Source organism: Oncorhynchus kisutch, linkage group LG17 (assembly GCF_002021735.2).
Source record: "Oncorhynchus kisutch isolate 150728-3 linkage group LG17, Okis_V2, whole genome shotgun sequence".
In the NCBI taxonomy this organism is placed as follows: Eukaryota; Metazoa; Chordata; class Actinopteri; order Salmoniformes; family Salmonidae; genus Oncorhynchus; species Oncorhynchus kisutch.
Window position 1 is genome coordinate 84,925,607 of NC_034190.2, and position 21,935 is coordinate 84,947,541.

Genomic DNA, 21,935 nt, shown 5'->3' on the forward strand with positions numbered 1-21,935 from the left:
AACACGACCCAGGTTTTAATTTGACCACATTGAGTTCATGTGAAGCTACATGTTGCATAACTCTAGCAGACGTGAGAAAACAATGGCTTTTTTTTATTGCTCAGGAGAGGACGAGGTAAATATTGGATGCATAAGTGTGTATGTACCAAAGTCCCGGCACACATTTTTAATCTGTACATTTACCAAAACTCTTGTTATTCTGTCTACTAACTAAACTATAGCACACCGTCAGAGTGCCCTGTATATAGCTATGGCGTGATGCAACAAAACTCCTACAGCAAATAACTACATCAGCGAGTCTTACAAAATGCATAGAAGACCAGTATCAAAATGCCCTTGTAGTCAGTCAGTATCCTAAAAAACTCAACAACATAGTCTGCGTCTCAAATAAAACCCTATTCCCTATGTAGTGTACTACTTTTTGACCAGGGCCCATATAGGGAGTAGGGTGCCATTTCAGATGAACAAATAGTGTATAATAATTGATATTTAGCAACAGGCAAGTCACCAGAGCATGATATGGGAGGGAGGAAGGGAGGAGAGAAGGGAGGGATGAGGGGGAGGATAGGGGGGAGGGAAGGGGGTGGAATGGAGGAGGGGAGGGAGGGAGGGAGGGAGGGAGGGAGGGAGGGAGGGAGGGAGGGAGGGAGGGAGGGAGGGAGGGAGGGAGGGAGGGAGGGAGGGAGGGAGGGAGGGATGAGGGGGGAGGAGAGAGAAGTGTAGACAAGATTCTTAGACGTTATGTGTCTGTTCATTGTATCTTACATCAGAGGTTTGACTTACTGAAACACATGAGGAGTTGAAATGGGGATGATCACAGTGATATAACATTGATCTGTACTGTGTGCTATGGATTAGCATTAGAGACTAGTAGGCAAGGTCCAACTCGCTATGGATTAGCATCAGAGACTAGTAGACAAGGGCCACCTCGCTATGGATTAGCATCAGAGACAAGTAGACAAGGGCCACCTTGCTATGGATTAGCATTAGAGGATAATAGACAAGGGCCATCTCACTATGGATTAGCATTATAGGCTAATAGACAAGGGCCATCTCACAATGGATTAGCATTAGAGACTAGTAGACAAGGGCCACATCACTATGGATTAGCATTAGAGGCTACTAGACAAGGGCCACCTCACTATGGATTAGCATCAGAGACTAGTAGACAAGGGCCACCACGCTATGGATTAGCATTAGAGACTAGTAGACAAGGGCCACCTCACTATGGATTAGCATTAGAGACTAGTAGACAAGGGCAACCTCGCTATGGATTAGCATTAGAGGCTAATAGACAAGGGCCAGCTCGCTATGGATTAGCATCAGAGAAGACTAGTAGACAAGGGCCACATCGCTATGGATTAGCATTAGAGACTAGTAGACAAGGGCCACTTCGTTATGGATTAGCATTAGAGACTAGTAGACAAGGGCCACCTCACTATGGATTAGCATTAGAGACTACTAGACAAGAGCCACCTCACTATGGATTAGCATTAGAGGCTTCTAGACAAGGGCCACATCGCTATGGATTAGCATCAGAGACTAGTAAACAAGGGCCACCTCGCTAGTTCTGACAGGACATCTCTGTGTTGTGTAGCATAGTGTATGTAGTACTACATTACCCATAATGCAAGGGGTACCAATACACTCTAGATACTACATGGCTTAGTCGTAGTTTTTAAAGGAAAGTAGTGTTCCTAAAGGAAAATTGACTATGAGGCACTTTGTTACGACATTGATTCACTTCTTCAATTCACCGACCGCGTTTTAGTATTTTACTGGTATCAAAGTCATTGAGTCTTTGCTGCTTATAGATGTATCCGTTCAGTTATGTGACAATGGCTGCGTCCCTGCAAAACGAATGCATATAATATAAGGAAAAGGGTGCAGACGCACACTCAATACTTTATTTAGTAAACACCGGCTTGGCTAGAGACAGGAAGGCACCAGTAGAGATGTGTAGAGACATAGATCACTAGTCATTATATATATATATATATATATATAATAGTAAATATACTTACAGTATATAAACTTTATATAACAGTATAATTACTGTCCCCCAGACATCTAAAACAACTATAAAATATTGTATCAGAAAGACTTCAAGGAGAGTTTCAAATCCAGGCCAAGAAAGCAGGAGGCAAATCATTTCTCTCTTGGGTTATTTATATTTAGTCTCTGTAGATACTATCAAAATAAAATAGCATGCTAAAATTATATAATAGAAACAAATAAGAAAATAATATATTATAATGTTCTGTAGTTGTGGCTTTGCTCTCTTTCGATCTATAGTACACCACTACAGCCTCTAGGTGGCGCTAAAACACTCCATGTGGGTTTGTAGAGAGAGGGTTGATATATGCAATTGTTGATGTTGTTGCCCCTAGCATTTGCAGCATAAAACATTTCTGATGACAATGATTACGTTGAAGATGATACCATTCGCGTTGATATAGAACGCAGATCTAATGAAACCAATCAAGGGTGATGGCGGACTAACTGTAGATAGATAGTGGTATTGGGTAGACTTATGGGCATGGATGGTGAGACCTAGTCGAGAGATGGCTTAACGGGGGTTTGGGGTGCTGTGGACAGGGGGAGTGTCCAAGTCAAGAGATGGCTTAACGGGGGTTTGGGGTGCTGTGGACAGGGGGAGTGTCCAAGTCAAGAGATGGCTTAACGGGGGTTTGGGGTGCTGTGGACAGGGGGAGTGTCCTAGTCAAGAGATGGCTTAACGGGGGTTTGGGGTGCTGTGGACAGGGGGAGTGTCCAAGTCAAGAGATGGCTTAACAGGGGATTCTGGTGCTGTGGACAGGGGGAGTGTCCTGTCTTGTTGTTGTCCTAGGCTCTAATGCACGATAGGTTGGAGTAGCTTGCCAGTCAAACCAGTCAGGACCACGATAGGTTGGAGGAGCTGCCAGTCAAACCAGTCAGGACCACGATAGGTTGGAGTAGCTTGCCAGTCAAACCAGTCAGGACCACGATAGGTTGGAGTAGCTTGCCAGTCAAACCAGTCAGGACCACGATAGGTTGGAGGAGCTGCCAGTCAAACCAGTCAGGACAACGATAGGTTGGAGGAGCTGCCAGTCAAACCAGTCAGGACCACGATAGGTTGGAGGAGCTGCCAGTCAAACTAGTCAGGACCACGATAGGTTGGAGGAGCTGCCAGTCAAACCAGTCAGGACCACGATAGGTTGGAGGAGCTGCCAGTCAAACCTAGGGTTGCAAAATTCTGGTAACTTGCCCAAAAATTCTGGTTGGAGGATCCCTGGAATTATGAGGGAATAAGCAGGACATCTGGGAACCAGAATTTCTGCTTTTGGGGAAGTTATCAGAAAGACCACAACACTCCTTCTGTTAATCAGCACCACAGGAACAGTCAATTGTCCATCTCTTCCTCTCATCTACAGGTCAAGACCTCCTCTCAGCCTGTGTCCCACCAACACCTGAGTCAGTTTCTGCTGGCTGGGTTTAATCCAGGGGCCGGGGCCGGTGTAGGTGGGCCCCCGTGACTGTGTACTTCTCCAGGGGCCCGGGTTGTGGGATGCATGGGTGGCCCGACACCATGACTGGGTGCTTCCTGGGTCCCCTCTCAGTTCTCTGGGTTCTCCCCACCCAGGTGGGGCTCCGGCGGTGGATCCAGAGACACTGGCAGCAGACACACTGACCTGGTCAGAGAAGCTGGCCCTGGAGGCTCCTGAGGCCCCTGACTCTGCATTAGACAGTTCAGCGTCTCCATCCTGCAGTGGCATGAGGAAGGAGAAGGGAGCTCGCTCTCTCTCTTTCACTGGGGGTCTGTCCCTTTTTTCCGGCCCAGAATCCTCCACCACAGGTCCGGCAGCCCTTGTCTTTACCTCCATCTCAGCCTTCCTCTCCCTCTCTTTCTCCCTTTGTCCCTCCCTCTTCCTCCTCCCACCTTCCCTCCCTCCCACCTCCTCCTGTGTTTTACTGGCTGAGGGAAGTATGTGTATGTCCAGCTCCTCTATTTCCTCTACCCTCTCTCTCCTCTCACTTTGTGTTGTCCTGCTCCTCAACTGTTTTGACCTCTGTTTGACCCTGCTGTGCCTCACCTCCGGCACTGTCTCCACTACCTCCTCCTGTCTGTCTGAGTTCCTTAGTACGTTCTTGGGTAAACTCTGGGTACATTTTCCGTTGTCCTTATCCTCTGACTTCTGACCTCTGTGGCTGATGACCTGACTCTCCTCCTCCTCCTCGGGACAATCCAGGTCTGTGTCAGGAGTACCTCGTCCTCCTCTGCTACTCCTTTCCACCAGACTACCTCCCTTCCTCTGCCTCCTTCTCTTCTCCCTCTCCCTCTGTCCTCCTCCTCTATCCACCCTTCCGCTCTTCGTTGGCAGAGAGCGTGTTTTATCTACTGCAGCCACACCCGGCTCCTCTGGGTAGAGATAGGAGGAGGGGGAGACTGCTCTGGGATCATGGTCTGAGAGAGGAGAGAGAGAAGGAGGGGGGCAAAGAGAGGGAGAGAGATAGAGAAGAGAGGGGGCGAGAGAAAGAGGAGGGGGGGTGTAGAGAGAGAGAGACAAAGGAGGGGGGGTGCAGACAGAGAGACAGAGGAGGGGGAGTGGAGAGAGAGAGACAGAGGAGGGGGGGGTGTAGAGAGAGAGAGAGACAGAGGAGGGGGGGGGGGGTAGAGAGAGAGAGAGAGACAGAGGAGGGGGGGTGTAGAGAGAGAGAGACAGAGGAGGGGGGGTGTAGAGAGAGAGAGACAGAGGACGGGGGGGTGTAGAGAGAGAGAGAGAGACAGGGAGGGGGGGTGTAGAGAGAGAAACAGAGGAGGGGGGGTGTAGCGAGAGAGACACGGAGGAGGAGGGAGGGGGTGCAGAGAGAGACAGAGGTTAGTGGGAGCTAGAGGGAAAAACACAACATAGAGACAGTTTCCATGTGATGTCACACACTGTGTTTGAAATAATGAAACAACTGTTGACAGTGAGTTGGGATGAAAGGTGAGACTTTACAATAAGGGTCCATTTGTAAAGGGTTTATAACGTGTTTGTAATTACGTTATTAACAGTTATTTAATTATTTGTAAATGCATTATAAACCATTAATAAATGGCTTATAACAAATTGGTCAAACCAGTGCAATAACCAGTCAGTGCTTGTCAAATAGTGAACTACTATTTACCTACACCTATTAGCCATTTATAAACACAGTTACCAATGCTTGCAGGTTATTTTCTCACTTTTAGGTGTGATGCATTGTTGCTCTGTCCAATGAACCGAAATGGTTGGTTTTCAGACAAACGGTCAACTCCCATGATGAATCTATCCCTAGGTTTGAAACTCTGATGATGATGTACAGCACTGGTACAATTATTTATTCCAGGAATGAAGGCCTCGTTGGAAAGATCTCGTTCCGTATTATTGGTGTGGTTCACTGGTTTCAGAGAAATTCCTCCGACTTTGTGAGCTCTGCCCATCTTAAAAATAAAGACGACCTGGAACGTGCCCAGGATTTTATGCTGCCACTGACTGACGTGACGCGACAGAGTATTGTGAAGAATCAGGACGGACGTGGCTACGAGAAGTGTGCAAAGGCCCGACAGAAGAGATTGGGTGAAAGAATTGTTGTTCACAAGTTAAAAAAAAAATGTTGACAGAGGAGAGAGGATGATTTAGCACGCTTCTCAGCTAGCTAAGTATCTAGTAGCTAGTTAATGTTTGCTAGCACGTCTGTCTTAACCAGTTAGCAGTAGGAAAAACCTAAAACGTATTTTTTTTATATAAAAATTATGCTAGATGATTAACCACGAGATAATCTTTGGCATGATATAGTTACCTAGCTAAGTAGATTCCATTTGCTGGCTAAATCTAAATGTTATTTAGCAGCAAAGAAGACCTCTGCAAGACCACAACTTTCTGCAGGAAGCTCCTGCACGTCATCTCTAGTCGACACTGTCAGCTACCATTCACCAGCACGATCAGAGACCTTCTCCATGAACTTATTACGTCCCATTTCTCTGTCTTAGCTAGCCACTGACTACACTTTAGCTAGCGAGTTAGCAGAGCAGTAGATAAAACATATTTTTATTTCACTTAGCCTAGTTAACTGTTTGTAAAGTATGTTGCCTTTCGTATCTATTTCAGACCTTATGGCATTTTTCAAGGATGAGTATAAGAGCATTAAAAGGGCAGAAGACCACTATAAGTCTGGCCACGTGGGGACGACTACTAGAAGTCTGGCCAGGTGGAGAAGAACACTAGAAGTCTGGCCAGGTGGAGAAGACCACTAGAAGTCTGGCCATGTGGAGAAGACCACTAGAAGTCTGGCCAGGTGTAGAATACCACTAGAAGTCTGGCCAGGTGGAGAAGACCACTAGAAGTCTGGCCATGTGGAGAAGACCACTAGAAGTCTGGCCAGGTGGAGAAGACCACTAGAAGTCCGGCCATGTGGAGAAGACCACTAGAAGTCTGGCCAGGTGTAGAAGACCACTAGAAGTCTGGCCATGTGGAGAAGAACACTAGAAGTCTGGCCATGTGGAGAAGAACACTAGAAGTCTGGCCAGGTGGAGAAAGAACACTAGAAGTCTGGCCATGTGGAGAAGTGCAGCTAGAGTGAGTGGTAACTTACTGGTTTGGTCAGGGCCAGCACGAGGAATAAATATTATCCTGTGTCGGTAAGTATAGCTATTAAGTTAAGTTTGAGCATCTTAGCAGTACAATGTGTTGAATACAGCTGTCAACATTCTACAAGGAAAGAGTCACTTAATCAATTATATAATCATTAACTATATTACCACGGATACCAGACTTAGATGAGTGATAACTCAGTTCTAGAATGTTGTCATTGATGAGAATGAATGTAAAAATCTATTGACATTCAGAATGTACTTAGTTTAGACATCCAGCCTGTATTGTAGTTTCATGATCAGAGACAAATCTTGAGAGGCACAGTGTTTATTTATTTAGAGTGGTACATGGATTCACACAGTCTTGATCTATAGGATCCTTCCCACTAAAATGATTGATACGTTATCAATGAAAGTTTATGGAAAAGCTTCACTTGTCCTCGTGAAAATTACAGTTCATTAAATATTCTCCAGCTGTAATTTCATAAATTAAATCAAACTATTTATATAGCAGATTTCTTACAGCTAATGCATTTCCAGGATCAAAGTCATGTGTCACTTAACCTCCTTCCTGTTGGCAGGTCTGTATAGGTGACCACTTCCTGTTGGCAGGTCTGTATAGGTGACCACTTGTCTCTATAGGTGACCACTTCCTGTTGACTTGTCTCTATAGGTGACCAGGGGATTCTCTCTACCACATGTAAGACTTAACCTCCTTCCTGTTGGCAGGTCTGTATAGGTGACCACTTCCTGTTGACTTGTCTCTATAGGTGACCAGGGGATTCTCTCTACCACATGTAAGACTTAACCTCCTTCCTGTTGACAGGTGTACAGGTGACCACTTCCTGTTGACAAGTCTACAGGTGACCATGGGATTCTCTCTACCACATGTAAGACTTAACATCCTTCCTGTTGGCAGGTCTGTATAGGTGACCACTTCCTGTTGGCAGGTCTGTATAGGTGACCACTTGTCTCTATAGGTGACCACTTCCTGTTGGCAGGTCTCTATAGGTGACCACTTCCTGTTGGCAGGTCTCTATAGGTGACCAGGGGATTCTCTCTACAACATGTAAATGCCCCCATGAAGCTCATCAGTGTAGCCATGCACAATATTGGCCGTACGGATGTGGAATGCAGAGTGGAGGATGCCAGCCATGCCCAACCAAGTGGAGGATCTTCACCTGGCTGAAGACTACAACCCTCTGTCCCGTAAGCCCACAGAGGAGGATCTTGGTTAAGGAACCGTCTCCAGGGGCAGATTCAGTGGAATGGCATGTCTCCTTAAACAACCGCTACCCTCCCTGGGGCATGCAGGCATCCTGGCTGACATGACTCTGTCGGTGGAGCAGCAGGAGACTATACGGCAGGCAACAGTTGGACAGCGCACCAACTCCAACTGGCACACCATGAGGAGAGGGAAGGTTGACGGTCAGGAATTATGGAGCAGTGGTTAGGGCCAGGCGCATTACTCCGTCACTGCTGAAAAAGGGTCCTCAGATCACAGTCGTTGGATGGGGTGTTGTCTGTAAAATGAGGCACAGATAACGAAGAGGCAGGGCATCAAGGCATTCAAAATGGCTACAGGGATGGATGTGCAGGAGTCAGGGTTTTGGGTCACGAGATCTGGGAAACCTTGGTGCCTCACCGGGATGGTCTGGTGATGGTCTGGTGATACAGTAGTGATGGTGGTCAAGTGTCTCTATGGTCTAAAGGGACCTTACCATTGACTATAGTAATGGTAAAATAGACTGGGTTTTGGTCTATCTGCACATCTAAAATCCTACTATGTGGATGGGACATTTCTAATAGGATGGAGGAATCATCCGGAACGCTCAACTAGATGATCAGGACAGTCTAGGGTGTGATTTGCCGAAGAGGTGAAGTATTGCGATGAGCTATAAAACTGTATTTCTGATTCTAATTCTCAAAAAGAAAGTTAAAAACCCTCAGTTGTGAGGTCACTGAGGAGGACCGATAGGGAGATTGTCTTAATTAAAGGGGCTGACATGCAGGATTCTGGGCAATGGCCTGCAAACCACGATTTCTACATTCAGGTCCTAAACACATTATCTACTAGCCCAGTCTGAAAAGTACTTGGCTCAAGCCAGTTTAGCCCAATCTGAAAAGTACTAGCCTCGAGCTAGCTTAGCCCAGTCTGAAAAGTACTAGCCACGAGCTATCTTAGCCCAGTCTGAAAAGTACTTGACTCGAGCCAGCTTAGCCCAGTCTGAAAAGTACTTGACTCGAGCCAGCTTAGCCCAGTCTGAAAAGTACTAGCCTCAAGCTATCTTAGCCCAGTCTGAAAAGTACTAGCCACGAGCTAGCTTAGCCAAGTCAGAAAGGTACTAGCCACAAGCTAACTTAGCCCAGTCTGAAAAGTACTAGCCTCGGGCTAGCTTAGCCCAGTCTGAAAAGTACTAGCCTCGGGCTAGTAAAGCCCAGTCTGAAAAGTACTAGCCTCGGGTAGCTTAGTCCATTTCTGTGTTTTGTATGGGAAACATTGAGTCCTTTGTGAGCTACCTAGCTCATTTTAGCTAATGCAGCTAACTAGCCAACCAAGGTGCCGAACTAGCTAGCCCACCAGGCGATATTATCAAGCTAGCTAACATTAGTTCACCGTTCGTGTAGTCAGACTTGTTTCTAAATGGTGACATGCTAGCTAACAAACTATCCTTGCCATGGTCCCGGCCTAACGTTAGCTACCAAGTCTGTCTAGTTAAATATCCCTTCCCTGGTAGGCTAACATTAGCTAGCATAACACCACACACATGAAAAAGTACCTGGCTAGCTCACAAAAGACTTGTCAATAAAAAGGTCACCATTTTCATTATGCTAGCCTTTGCTGGTTTGATTTTTACTTGTAAGGAAGGTAATGTGCGTTGTACACGTAACTACAGTCACTGGTAATCTAGCTCATTTTCATATGCACCTAGCTAACCACAGATTTTTAACCTAACCAAAATTGCTTGTCCAGAACTCTGATAACTACATTTCGAAAATGTTTTACTTCACAATTCTAAGCTAGGAAGTACAAGTGTTATTCAAACTAGCCAGCTAGTTAAACACACAAAAAAAACGATCTAAATCGAAAAACTAAATGTAAAATCTACATGGTTTTGCTAGCTAGCGGATTTGCATGTTTGACCCACTACACGCCACCATGGATATATGAGACGTGAATGACCAACATCTCACTCCAACATAGGAGTTGATTTTCTCTCGCTTCGGCCCGAAAACGGTCGCCATGTTTTCCAAAGTATCACATGACCAATATCTGTGCTTTGATTAGAGGATTCTTACACATTTCCCATTAGGTGGAGCTGCCGATCAAGATTCCCCAGATAATAAACAGTTGCTAATTTTCAATGTAAAATAGTCGCAGAAACCATTGCTGGCAATATTGTGTGGTAATATTGCCTCTCAAAACTGCCAGTGTATCAAGGCCTTAACTTACTATCTAGCTACTTAGCTAATTAGCTAATATACTAGCAACAATTTTGAGAACTAGCTCTTTAATCTGTGATAGCTGACTATTAGTGTTAGCAAGTAATGTTAAACACTAGTTAGCTATTATTATTAGCTAGCAGTGGATATCCATGGCCGGATTAAGAAATCATAGGCCCAGGGGCTTTGTTATCGTCGTGACAATAGCCTATCTAAAAATGAGTTACCGAAACAGTGTTGCTGTTCGCTACAAATGGTCAGTTGTTGAGAAACTATGTTTCTATTGGTTCTATAGACTAATCTGTCTTCTCTTTTCAGCAGTAGACAATTGCTTTCCAAAATTGTACGTATTTCCTGCGATTGTATTTTTTGAAAATCTGCAAAAAGGCAAAACCCGACAGCCGCAATCAACCACAGAAATAGAATCCATAGATGGCAGTTCAAGTCAGGACCGGCATCCATTGCTAGTGTACACATGAGTTCACCAGTCCAATGTCCAGGGGAAAGAGGTAAAAAAAAAAAAATATTATATATTATTATGTCTTATCGCCACAAAACAGATTAGCTAGCAATAATGCTAACAAAACTGCAGCCTTCCCAGCTGTAGGCCGGTAACTAACAAAATAAAAGAAACACTTGAGTAAACAAAGGACACAAAGTATATGTTATGGTGTGGCATGCATTCTCCTGGCGTGGTTTATGTCCACTTTTATAATCTATAGATTGGCGCATTGAAACTGTTCTGGCAGCTCGTGGTGGCCCAACACCCTTTAAGATACTTTATGTTGGCGCTTCTTTGATTTTGAAGAAGCGCCAACTGGACTATTGATCCTCTGTGGCTACATTATGCTCTCTGGTGCATTTGGAACATTGATATCGGGCTCCAGTGTTTGGATAAACAAGAATAATACATTTAAAATGAAAACCACGCAATCTTAGAGTCTAGTAACTCTAATGAACGTATCCTCTGCAGCCGAGGTAACTCTGGGTCTTCCTTTCCTGTGGCGGTCCTCATGAGAGTCAGTTTCATCATAGCTCTTGATGGTTTTTGCGACTGCACTTGAAGAAACTTTCAGAGTTCTTGGACATTTTCCGTATTGATCAACTTTCATGTTTTAAAGTAATGATGGACTGTAGTTTCTCTTTGCTTATTTGAGCTGTTCTTGCCATAATATGGACTTGGTCTTTTACCAAATAGGGCTGTCTTCTGTATACCACCCCTACCTTGTCACAACACAACTGATTGGCTCAAACGCATTAAGGAAAGAAATTCCACAAATACATTTTTAACAAAGCACACCTGTTAATTGAAATGCATTCCAGGTAACTACCTCATGAAGCTGGTTGAGAGAATGCCAAGAGTGTGCAAAGCTGTCATCAAGGCAAAGGGTAGCTACTTTGAAGAATCTCAAATATAAAATATATTTTGATTTGTTTAACACTTTTTTGGTTACTACATGATTCCATATGTGTTATTTCATAGCTTTGATGTCTTCACGATTATTCTACAATGTAGAACAAAAACATTTTAAAAAACAAACAAAAAAACCAATAAAGAAAATCCCTTGAACGACTCGGTGAGTCCAAACTCTGACTGTTACTGCATGTTCATTTCATTTGAATCTCTTTGTTTCAACAAGCCTAATCTGTGTTCTGAGTAAAGTAAATCACTCACTGAGATAAACATGGCTGATGTTTGTACTGAAACAGCTACATTCATAAGGACAGATGCAGGGCTGAACAAGTAGGCCTGTTATTGAATTATATTTATATACAGGCGTAGCAACTATAAGACACCATTTATAATGGGGTCATTCATGCTGATGATACATTATAGCTGAGGGTTCTTTGTACTGTTGGATTACAGGACTCACTGCATGTAATTCAACTGCAAGAGCAAATAAACCTGGAGATATGAGACACCTCTTGTTCACGTAACCCAGGGCAACAAGGACATGTGGTCCCAACTGTTGTGGCTCTGTTGGTAAGAGGGTGGCACTAGCAAAGCCAAGGTTGTGGGTTTAATTCCCGCAGGGATCAGGTACACATACCAGAATGGATAAAAAAAGGGTCTGTAAATGGCATATGTCAATGTGAAGACCTCTAGAACACAAAGGGATGTAGAAATAAGAGTTCTAGAACACAAAGGGATGTAGAAATAAGAGTTCTAGAACACAAAGGGACGTAGTAATAAGAGTTCTAGAACACAAAGGGATGTAGAAATAAGAGTTCTAGAACACAAAGGGACGTAGAAATAAGAGTTCTAGAACACAAAGGGACGTAGAAATAAGAGTTCTAGATCACAAAGGGATGGAGGGATGAAGAGAACCAAAGGAACGAAGAGAATAAACCAAAGAGAATGAAAGACTAACAGGAAGGGATACCAACCGCGTATTCTCTGTTCTGCCGATGACATAGAAACAAGGCTCTCCCTGCTTAGAGTTGGTCATACACAGAGACAGGCTGGAGAGCTCCACTGAGAGGGAGGAAGAGGAGAGGGAAGGAAGGAAGGAGAGGGAGGAGGAAGGAGAAGTAGATGGAGCGAAGGATAAAAGAGAAAGGTAGAGAGAAATAGAAGGAAAGAGACAGCAAAAGGAAAGACCACAAGTTGGGTCAGGAGAAAGACAAACAGAAAGAAGATAACCAAAGTGTTCAAAGGTCAAGACAGGAAGTAAGACTCTTAGCAGTGAGAAAGAAGACACCGGTTAGAGGAAATAAATTAAATAAGTTTTGAATAGGTGAATAAAGACTTGTTCACACTTCAGCCCTTCATAAAGCTCAAATCAGTTTCATTTTTCAAATCCGTTTTGGAAAAACGACTGTCCAAACAGCAAGTTACAAGTGACCAAATCAGATTTGTGTGTGTTCATTTCGCATGGGACTGGTGCCCCGGGTGGGTGAAGGTCAATGGAATGGTCTAAAAATGAGCAAACTCCGCTCACCCGGGGCACCGGGCCATACAAAACAAACTCCACCACTCAGAAGTTACAGTATGTAGAAAGCAGACAACAATGTCTGCCATGGACGTTTTCCAGTTGCTTTGAAATGTTCAAAATCATACTGTAAGAACAATTAGAATCCGGGGAAAGGATAACATGATCAACTTTCAAAACAAGTCATTTTTGGCTAGTCACAGCAGTCATCTAGCTAGCTAGGTAGCTGTTTACCTTTTCTAGCACGTTCCCTAATTTGTTTTGTAAACGATCAACATGCTAGTTAGCTTTTTCCTAGCCACCGTGCTTCTACACCTGCATTGCTTGCTCTTTGGGGTTTTAGGCGGGGTTTCTGTACAGCACTTTGAGATATCAGCTGATGTACGAAGGGCTTTATAAATACATTTGATTTGATTTGATTTAGCTACCACATGGTCTTGTGAAACTGTCAACAGACTAGCAAGCAACAAGATGTGCCAAATAACAGCCTAAAAACCACTCAAGGTCAAATAAATCCGATTTGACCGTTCAGACAAGTCGCAAGGGCAGGAATCAGATTTGTATCTGACTTCACACCACCTACAAAGGTGGTTTGAAATGTGGCTTGAAATATCCGATTCTATGTGCTTTTGGGCTGTTTAGACAGCAGGAAAAATAATATATTGCAATCGGATATGGAAAATGCACATAGAATCAGATATTTCAAGCCACATTTCAAACCACCTTCCTAGGTGGTGTGAAGTCAGATACAAATCTGATCCCTGGCCTTGCGACTTGTCTGAATGGTCAAATCGGATTTATTTGACCTCGAGTGGTTTTTAGGCTGTTATTTGGCACATCTTGTTGCTAGCTTTAAACTGCCAATGTGAGCAAGGCTTACCAATCAATAAGAAACGGATAAATCAGACGTATCCTTCCTCCCTGTCTCTTACCATAGTCTGGGACGTATCATCCCTTCCCTGTCTCTTACCATAGTCTGGGACGTATCCTTCCTCCCTGTCTCTCACCATAGTCTGGGACGTATCCTTCCTCCCTGTCTCTTACCATAGTCTGGGATGTATCCTTCCTCCCTACCCTGTCTCTTACCATAGTTTGGGACATATGCTTCCTCCCTACCCTGTCTCTTACCATAGTCTGGGACGTATCCTCCCTTCCCTGTCTCTTACCATAGTCTGGGATGTATCCTTCCTCCCTGTCTCTTACCATAGTCTGGGACGTATCCTTCCTCCCTGTCTCTTACCATAGTCTGGGACGTATCCTCCCTTCCCTGTCTCTTACCATAGTCTGGGACGTATCCTTCCTCCCTGTCTCTTACAATAGTCTGGGACGTATCCTTCCTCCCTGTCTCTTACCATAGTCTGGGATGTATCCTTCCTCCCTGTCTCTTACCATAGTCTGGGATGTATCATTCCTCCCTGTCTCTTACCATAGTCTGGGATGTATCCTTCCTCCCTTCCCTGTCTCTTACCATAGTCTGGGACGTATCCTTCCTCCCTGTCTCTTACCATAGTCTGGGACGTATCATTCCTCCCTGTCTCTTACCATAGTCTGGGATGTATCCTTCCTCCCTTCCCTGTCTCTTACCATAGTCTGGGACGTATCCTCCCTTCCCTGTCTCTTACCATAGTCTGGGATGTATCCTTCCTCCCTGTCTCTTACCATAGTCTGGGATGTATCCTTCCCCCCTGTCTCTTACCATAGTCTGGGACGTATCCTTCCTCCCTTCCCTGTCTCTTACCATAGTCTGGGACGTATCCTTCCTCCCTGTCTCTTACCATAGTCTGGGACGTATCCTCCGTTCCCTGTCTCTTACCATAGTCTGGGATGTATCCTTCCTCCCTGTCTCTTACCATAGTCTGGGACGTATCCTTCCTCCCTGTCTCTTACCATAGTCTGGGACGTATCCTCCCTTCCCTGTCTCTTACCATAGTCTGGGACGTATCCTTCCTCCCTGTCTCTTACCATAGTCTGGGACGTATCCTTCCTCCCTGTCTCTTACCATAGTCTGGGATGTATCCTTCCTCCCTGTCTCTTACCATAGTCTGGGATGTATCCTTCCTCCCTGTCTCTTACCATAGTCTGGGATGTATCCTTCCTCCCTTCCCTGTCTCTTACCATAGTCTGGGACGTATTCTTCCTCCCTTTCTCTTACCATAGTCTGGGACGTATCCTTCCTCCCTGTCTCTTACCATAGTCTGGGATGTATCCTTCCTCCCTTCCCTGTCTCTTACCATAGTCTGGGACGTATCCTCCCTTCCCTGTCTCTTACCATAGTCTGGGATGTATCCTTCCTCCCTGTCTCTTACCATAGTCTGGGATGTATCCTTCCTCCCTGTCTCTTACCATAGTCTGGGATGTATCCTTCCTCCCTTCCCTGTCTCTTACCATAGTCTGGGATGTATCCTTCCTCCCTGTCTCTCACCATAGTCTGGGATGTATCCTTCCTTCCTCCCTTCCCTGTCTCTTACCATAGTCTGGGACATATCCTTCCTCCCTGTCTCTTACCATAGTCTGGAACGTATCCTTCCTCCCTTCCCTGTCTCTTACCATAGTCTGGGACGTATCCTTCCTCCCTGTCTCTTACCATAGTCTGGGACGCATCCTTCCTCCCTGTCTCTCACCATAGTCTGGGACGTATCCTTCCTCCCTGTCTCTTACCATAGTCTGGGATGTATCCTTCCTCCCTTCCCTGTCTCTTACCATAGTCTGGGACGTATCCTCCCTTCCCTGTCTCTTACCATAGTCTGGGATGTATCCTTCCTCCCTGTCTCTTACCATAGTCTGGGATGTATCCTTCCTCCCTGTCTCTTACCATAGTCTGGGATGTATCCTTCCTCCCTTCCCTGTCTCTTACCATAGTCTGGGACGTATCCTTCCTCCCTATCTCTTACCATAGTCTGGGACGTATCATTCCTCCCTGTCTCTTACCATAGTCTGGGATGTATCCTTCCTCCCTTCCGTGTCTCTTACCATAGTCTGGGACGTATCCTCCCTTCCCTGTCTCTTACCATAGTCTGGGATGTATCCTTCCTCCCTGTCTCTTACCATAGTCTGGGATGTATCCTTCCCCCCTGTCTCTTACCATAGTCTGGGACGTATCCTTCCTCCCTTCCCTGTCTCTTACCATAGTCTGGGACGTATCCTTCCTCCCTGTCTCTTACCATAGTCTGGGACGTATCCTCCGTTCCCTGTCTCTTACCATAGTCTGGGATGTATCCTTCCTCCCTGTCTCTTACCATAGTCTGGGACGTATCCTTCCTCCCTGTCTCTTACCATAGTCTGGGACGTATCCTCCCTTCCCTGTCTCTTACCATAGTCTGGGACGTATCCTTCCTCCCTGTCTCTTACCATAGTCTGGGACGTATCCTTCCTCCCTGTCTCTTACCATAGTCTGGGATGTATCCTTCCTCCCTGTCTCTTACCATAGTCTGGGATGTATCCTTCCTCCCTGTCTCTTACCATAGTCTGGGATGTATCCTTCCTCCCTTCCCTGTCTCTTACCATAGTCTGGGACGTATCCTTCCTCCCTGTCTCTTACCATAGTCTGGGATGTATCCTTCCTCCCTTCCCTGTCTCTTACCATAGTCTGGGACGTATCCTCCCTTCCCTGTCTCTTACCATAGTCTGGGATGTATCCTTCCTCCCTGTCTCTTACCATAGTCTGGGATGTATCCTTCCTCCCTGTCTCTTACCATAGTCTGGGACGTATCCTTCCTCCCTTCCCTGTCTCTTACCATAGTCTGGGATGTATCCTTCCTCCCTGTCTCTCACCATAGTCTGGGATGTATCCTTCCTTCCTCCCTTCCCTGTCTCTTACCATAGTCTGGGACATATCCTTCCTCCCTGTCTCTTACCATAGTCTGGAACATATCCTTCCTCCCTTCCCTGTCTCTTACCATAGTCTGGGACGTATCCTTCCTCCCTGTCTCTTACCATAGTCTGGGACGCATCCTTCCTCCCTGTCTCTCACCATAGTCTGGGACGTATCCTTCCTCCCTGTCTCTTACCATAGTCTGGGACGTATCCTTCCTCCCTGTCTCTTACCATAGTCTGGGATGTATCCTTCCTCCCTGTCTCTCACCATAGTGTAGGATGTATGCTTCCTCCCTGTCTCTCACCATAGTCTAGGACGTATCCTTCCTCCCTGTCTCTCACCATAGTCTGGGATGTATCCTTCCTCCCTGTCTCTTACCATAGTCTGGGACGTATCCTTCCTCCCTTCCCTGTCTCTTACCATAGTCTGGGATGTATCCTTCCTCCCTGTCTCTCACCATAGTCTGGGATGTATCCTCCTCCCTGTCTCTTACCATAGTCTGGGACGTAATCTTCCTCCCTGTCTCTTACCATAGTCTGGGATGTATCCTTCCTCCCTGTCTCTCACCATAGTCTAGGATGTATGCTTCCTCCCTGTCTCTCACCATAGTCTAGGACGTATCCTTACTCCCTGTCTCTCACCATAGTCTGGGATGTATCCTTCCTCCCTGTCTCTTACGATAGTCAGGGATGTATCCTTCCTCCCTGTCTCTTACCATAGTCTGGGACGTATCCTTCCTCCCTTCCCTGTCTCTTACCATAGTCTGGGATGTATCCTTCCTCCCTATCTCTTACCATAGTCTGGGATGTATCCTTCCCCCTTCCCTGTCTCTTACCATAGTCTGGGACGTATCCTTCCTCCCTGTCTCTTACCATAGTCTGGGATGTATCCTTCCTCCCTGTCTCTTACCATAGTCTGGGACGTATCCTTCCTCCCTGTCTCTTACCATAGTCTGGGATGTATCCTTCCTCCCTTCCCTGTCTCTTACCATAGTCTGGGATGTATCCTTCCTCCCTGTCTCTTACCATAGTCTGGGACGTATCCTTCCTCCCTTTCTCTTACCGTAGTCTGGGACGTATCCTTCCTCCCTTCCCTGTCTCTTACCATAGTCTGGGATGTATCCTTCCTCCCTGTCTCTTACCATAGTCTGGGACGTATCCTTCCTCCCTTCCCTGTCTCTTACCATAGTCTGGGATGTATCCTTCCTCCCTGTCTCTCACCATAGTCTGGGATGTATCCTTCCTTCCTCCCTTCCCTGTCTCTTACCATAGTCTGGGACATATCCTTCCTCCCTGTCTCTTACCATAGTCTGGAACGTATCCTTCCTCCCTTCCCTGTCTCTTACCATAGTCTGGGACGTATCCTTCCTCCCTGTCTCTTACCATAGTCTGGGACGTATCCTTCCTCCCTGTCTCTTACCATAGTCTGGGATGTATCCTTCCTCCCTGTCTCTCACCATAGTGTAGGATGTATGCTTCCTCCCTGTCTCTCACCATAGTCTAGGACGTATCCTTCCTCCCTGTCTCTCACCATAGTCTGGGATGTATCCTTCCTCCCTGTCTCTTACCATAGTCTGGGACGTATCCTTCCTCCCTTCCCTGTCTCTTACCATAGTCTGGGATGTATCCTTCCTCCCTGTCTCTCACCATAGTCTGGGATGTATCCTCCTCCCTGTCTCTTACCATAGTCTGGGACGTAATCTTCCTCCCTGTCTCTTACCATAGTCTGGGATGTATCCTTCCTCCCTGTCTCTCACCATAGTCTAGGATGTATGCTTCCTCCCTGTCTCTCACCATAGTCTAGGACGTATCCTTACTCCCTGTCTCTCACCATAGTCTGGGATGTATCCTTCCTCCCTGTCTCTTACGATAGTCAGGGATGTATCCTTCCTCCCTGTCTCTTACCATAGTCTGGGACGTATCCTTCCTCCCTTCCCTGTCTCTTACCATAGTCTGGGATGTATCCTTCCTCCCTATCTCTTACCATAGTCTGGGACGTATCCTTCCTCCCTGTCTCTTACCATAGTCTGGGATGTATCCTTCCTCCCTGTCTCTTACCATAGTCTGGGACGTATCCTTCCTCCCTGTCTCTTACCATAGTCTGGGATGTATCCTTCCTCCCTTCCCTGTCTCTTACCATAGTCTGGGATGTATCCTTCCTCCCTGTCTCTTACCATAGTCTGGGACGTATCCTTCCTCCCTTTCTCTTACCGTAGTCTGGGACGTATCCTTCCTCCCTTCCCTGTCTCTTACCATAGTCTGGGATGTATCCTTCCTCCCTGTCTCTTACCATAGTCTGGGACGTATCCTTCCTCCCTTCCCTGTCTCTTACCATAGTCTGGGATGTATCCTTCCTCCCTGTCTCTCACCATAGTCTGGGATGTATCCTTCCTTCCTCCCTTCCCTGTCTCTTACCATAGTCTGGGACATATCCTTCCTCCCTGTCTCTTACCATAGTCTGGAACGTATCCTTCCTCCCTTCCCTGTCTCTTACCATAGTCTGGGACGTATCCTTCCTCCCTGTCTCTTACCATAGTCTGGGACGCATCCTTCCTCCCTGTCTCTCACCATAATCTGGGACGTATCCTTCCTCCCTGTCTCTTACCATAGTCTGGGACGTATCCTTCCTCCCTGTCTCTTACCATAGTCTGGGACGTATCCTTCCTCCCTGTCTCTTACCATAGTCTGGGACGTATCCTTCCTCCCTGTCTCTTACCATAGTCTGGGATGTATCCTTCCTCCCTTCCCTGTCTCTTACCATAGTCTGGGACGTATCCTCCCTTCCCTGTCTCTTACCATAGTCTGGGACGTATCCTCCCTTCCCTGTCTCTTACCATAGTCTGGGATGTATCCTTCCTCCCTGTCTCTTACCATAGTCTGGGATGTATCCTTCCTCCCTGTCTCTTACCATAGTCTGGGACGTATCCTTCCTCCCTGTCTCTTACCATAGTCTGGGACGTATCCTTCCTCCCTGTCTCTTACCATAGTCTGGGATGTATCCTTCCTCCCTTCCCTGTCTCTTACCATAGTCTGGGACGTATCCTCCCTTCCCTGTCTCTTACCATAGTCTGGGATGTATCCTTCCTCCCTGTCTCTCACCATAGTCTGGGATGTATCCTTCCTTCCTCCCTTCCCTGTCTCTTACCATAGTCTGGGACATATCCTTCCTCCCTGTCTCTTACCATAGTCTGGAACGTATCCTTCCTCCCTTCCCTGTCTCTTACCATAGTCTGGGACATATCCTTCCTCCCTGTCTCTTACCATAGTCTGGGACGCATCCTTCCTCCCTGTCTCTCACCATAGTCTGGGACGTATCCTTCCTCCCTGTCTCTTACCATAGTCTGGGACGTATCCTTCCTCCCTGTCTCTTACCATAGTCTGGGATGTATCCTTCCTCCCTGTCTCTCACCATAGTGTAGGATGTATGGTTCCTCCCTGTCTCTCACCATAGTCTAGGACGTATCCTTCCTCCCTGTCTCTCACCATAGTCTGGGATGTATCCTTCCTCCCTGTCTCTTACCATAGTCTGGGACGTATCCTTCCTCCCTTCCCTGTCTCTTACCATAGTCTGGGATGTATCCTTCCTCCCTGTCTCTCACCATAGTCTGGGATGTATCCTTCCTCCCTGTCTCTCACCATAGTCTAGGATGTATGCTTCCTCCCTGTCTCTCACCATAGTCTAGGACGTATCCTTCCTCCCTGTCTCTCACCATAGTCTAGGATGTATGCTTCCTCCCTGTCTCTCACCATAGTCTAGGACGTATCCTTCCTCCCTGTCTCTCACCATAGTCTGGGATGTATCCTTCCTCCCTGTCTCTTACGATAGTCTGGGATGTATCCTTCCTCCCTGTCTCTTACCATAGTCTGGGACGTAATCTTCCTCCCTGTCTCTTACCATAGTCTGGGATGTATCCTTCCTCCCTGTCTCTCACCATAGTCTAGGATGTATGCTTCCTCCCTGTCTCTCACCATAGTCTAGGACGTATCCTTCCTCCCTGTCTCTCACCATAGTCTGGGATGTATCCTTCCTCCCTGTCTCTTACGATAGTCTGGGATGTATCCTTCCTCCCTGTCTCTTACCATAGTCTGGGACGTATCCTTCCTCCCTTCCCTGTCTCTTACCATAGTCTGGGATGTATCCTTCCTCCCTGTCTCTTACCATAGTCTGGGATGTATCCTTCCTCCCTTCCCTGTCTCTTACCATAGTCTGGGACGTATCCTTCCTCCCTGTCTCTTACCATAGTCTGGGATGTATCCTTCCTCCCTGTCTCTTACCATAGTCTGGGACGTATCCTTCCTCCCTGTCTCTTACCATAGTCTGGGATGTATCCTTCCTCCCTTCCCTGTCTCTTACCATAGTCTGGGATGTATCCTTCCTCCCTGTCTCTTACCATAGTCTGGGACGTATCCTTCCTCCCTTTCTCTTACTGTAGTCTGGGACGTATCCTTCCTCCCTTCCCTGTCTCTTACCATAGTCTGGGACGTATCCTTCCTCCCTGTCTTTTACCATAGTCTGGGACGTATCCTTCCTCCCTTCCCTGTCTCTTACCATAGTCTGGGACGTACCCTTCCTCCCTACCCTGTCTCTTATCACAGTCTGGGACGTATCCTTCCTCCCTGTCTCTTACCATAGTCTGGGACGTATCCTTCCTCCCTGTCTCTTACCATAGTCTGGGACGTATCCTTCCTCCCTTCCCTGTCTCTTACCATAGTCTGGGACGTATCCTTCCTCCCCTCCCTGTCTCTTACCATAGTCTGGGACGTATCCTTCCTCCCCTCCCTGTCTCTTACCATAGTCTGGGACGTATCCTTCCCTGTCTCTTACCATAGTCTGGGACGTATCCTTCCTCCCCTCCCTGTCTCTTACCATAGTCTGGGACGTATCCTTCCCTGTCTCTTACCATAGTCTGGGACGTATCCTTCCTCCCTTCCCTGTCTCTTACCATAGTCTGGGACGTAACTTTCCTCCCTACCCTGTCTCTTACTATAGTCTGGGACGTATCCTTCCTCCCTTCCCTGTCTCTTACCATAGTCTGGGACGTATCCTTCCCTGTCTCTTACCATAGTCTGGAACGTATCCTTCCTTCCTCCCTGTCTCTTACCATAGTCTGGGATGTATCCTTCCTCCCTGTCTCTTACCATAGTCTGGGACG

General features: G+C 46.5%; 1 protein-coding gene across 4 annotated transcripts in view; it reads right to left on the reverse strand.

Annotated features, from left to right (window-relative positions):
* Positions 1–678: 678 nt before the first annotated feature.
* Positions 679–21,935, reverse strand: part of magixa (MAGI family member, X-linked a) — a 179,088-nt gene continuing 157,831 nt past the window's right edge. For 3 of the 4 annotated variants that reach the window (XM_031794855.1, XM_031794854.1, XM_031794853.1), the window contains exon 17: positions 679–4,444. In XM_031794855.1, the coding sequence (XP_031650715.1) occupies positions 3,408–4,444 (1,037 nt within the window). In that variant the 3' untranslated portion in view covers positions 679–3,407. Of the gene's footprint in view, positions 4,445–12,424; positions 12,513–21,935 lie in introns of all 4 variants that reach the window. The other variant, XM_031794856.1, reaches the window with a different exon arrangement.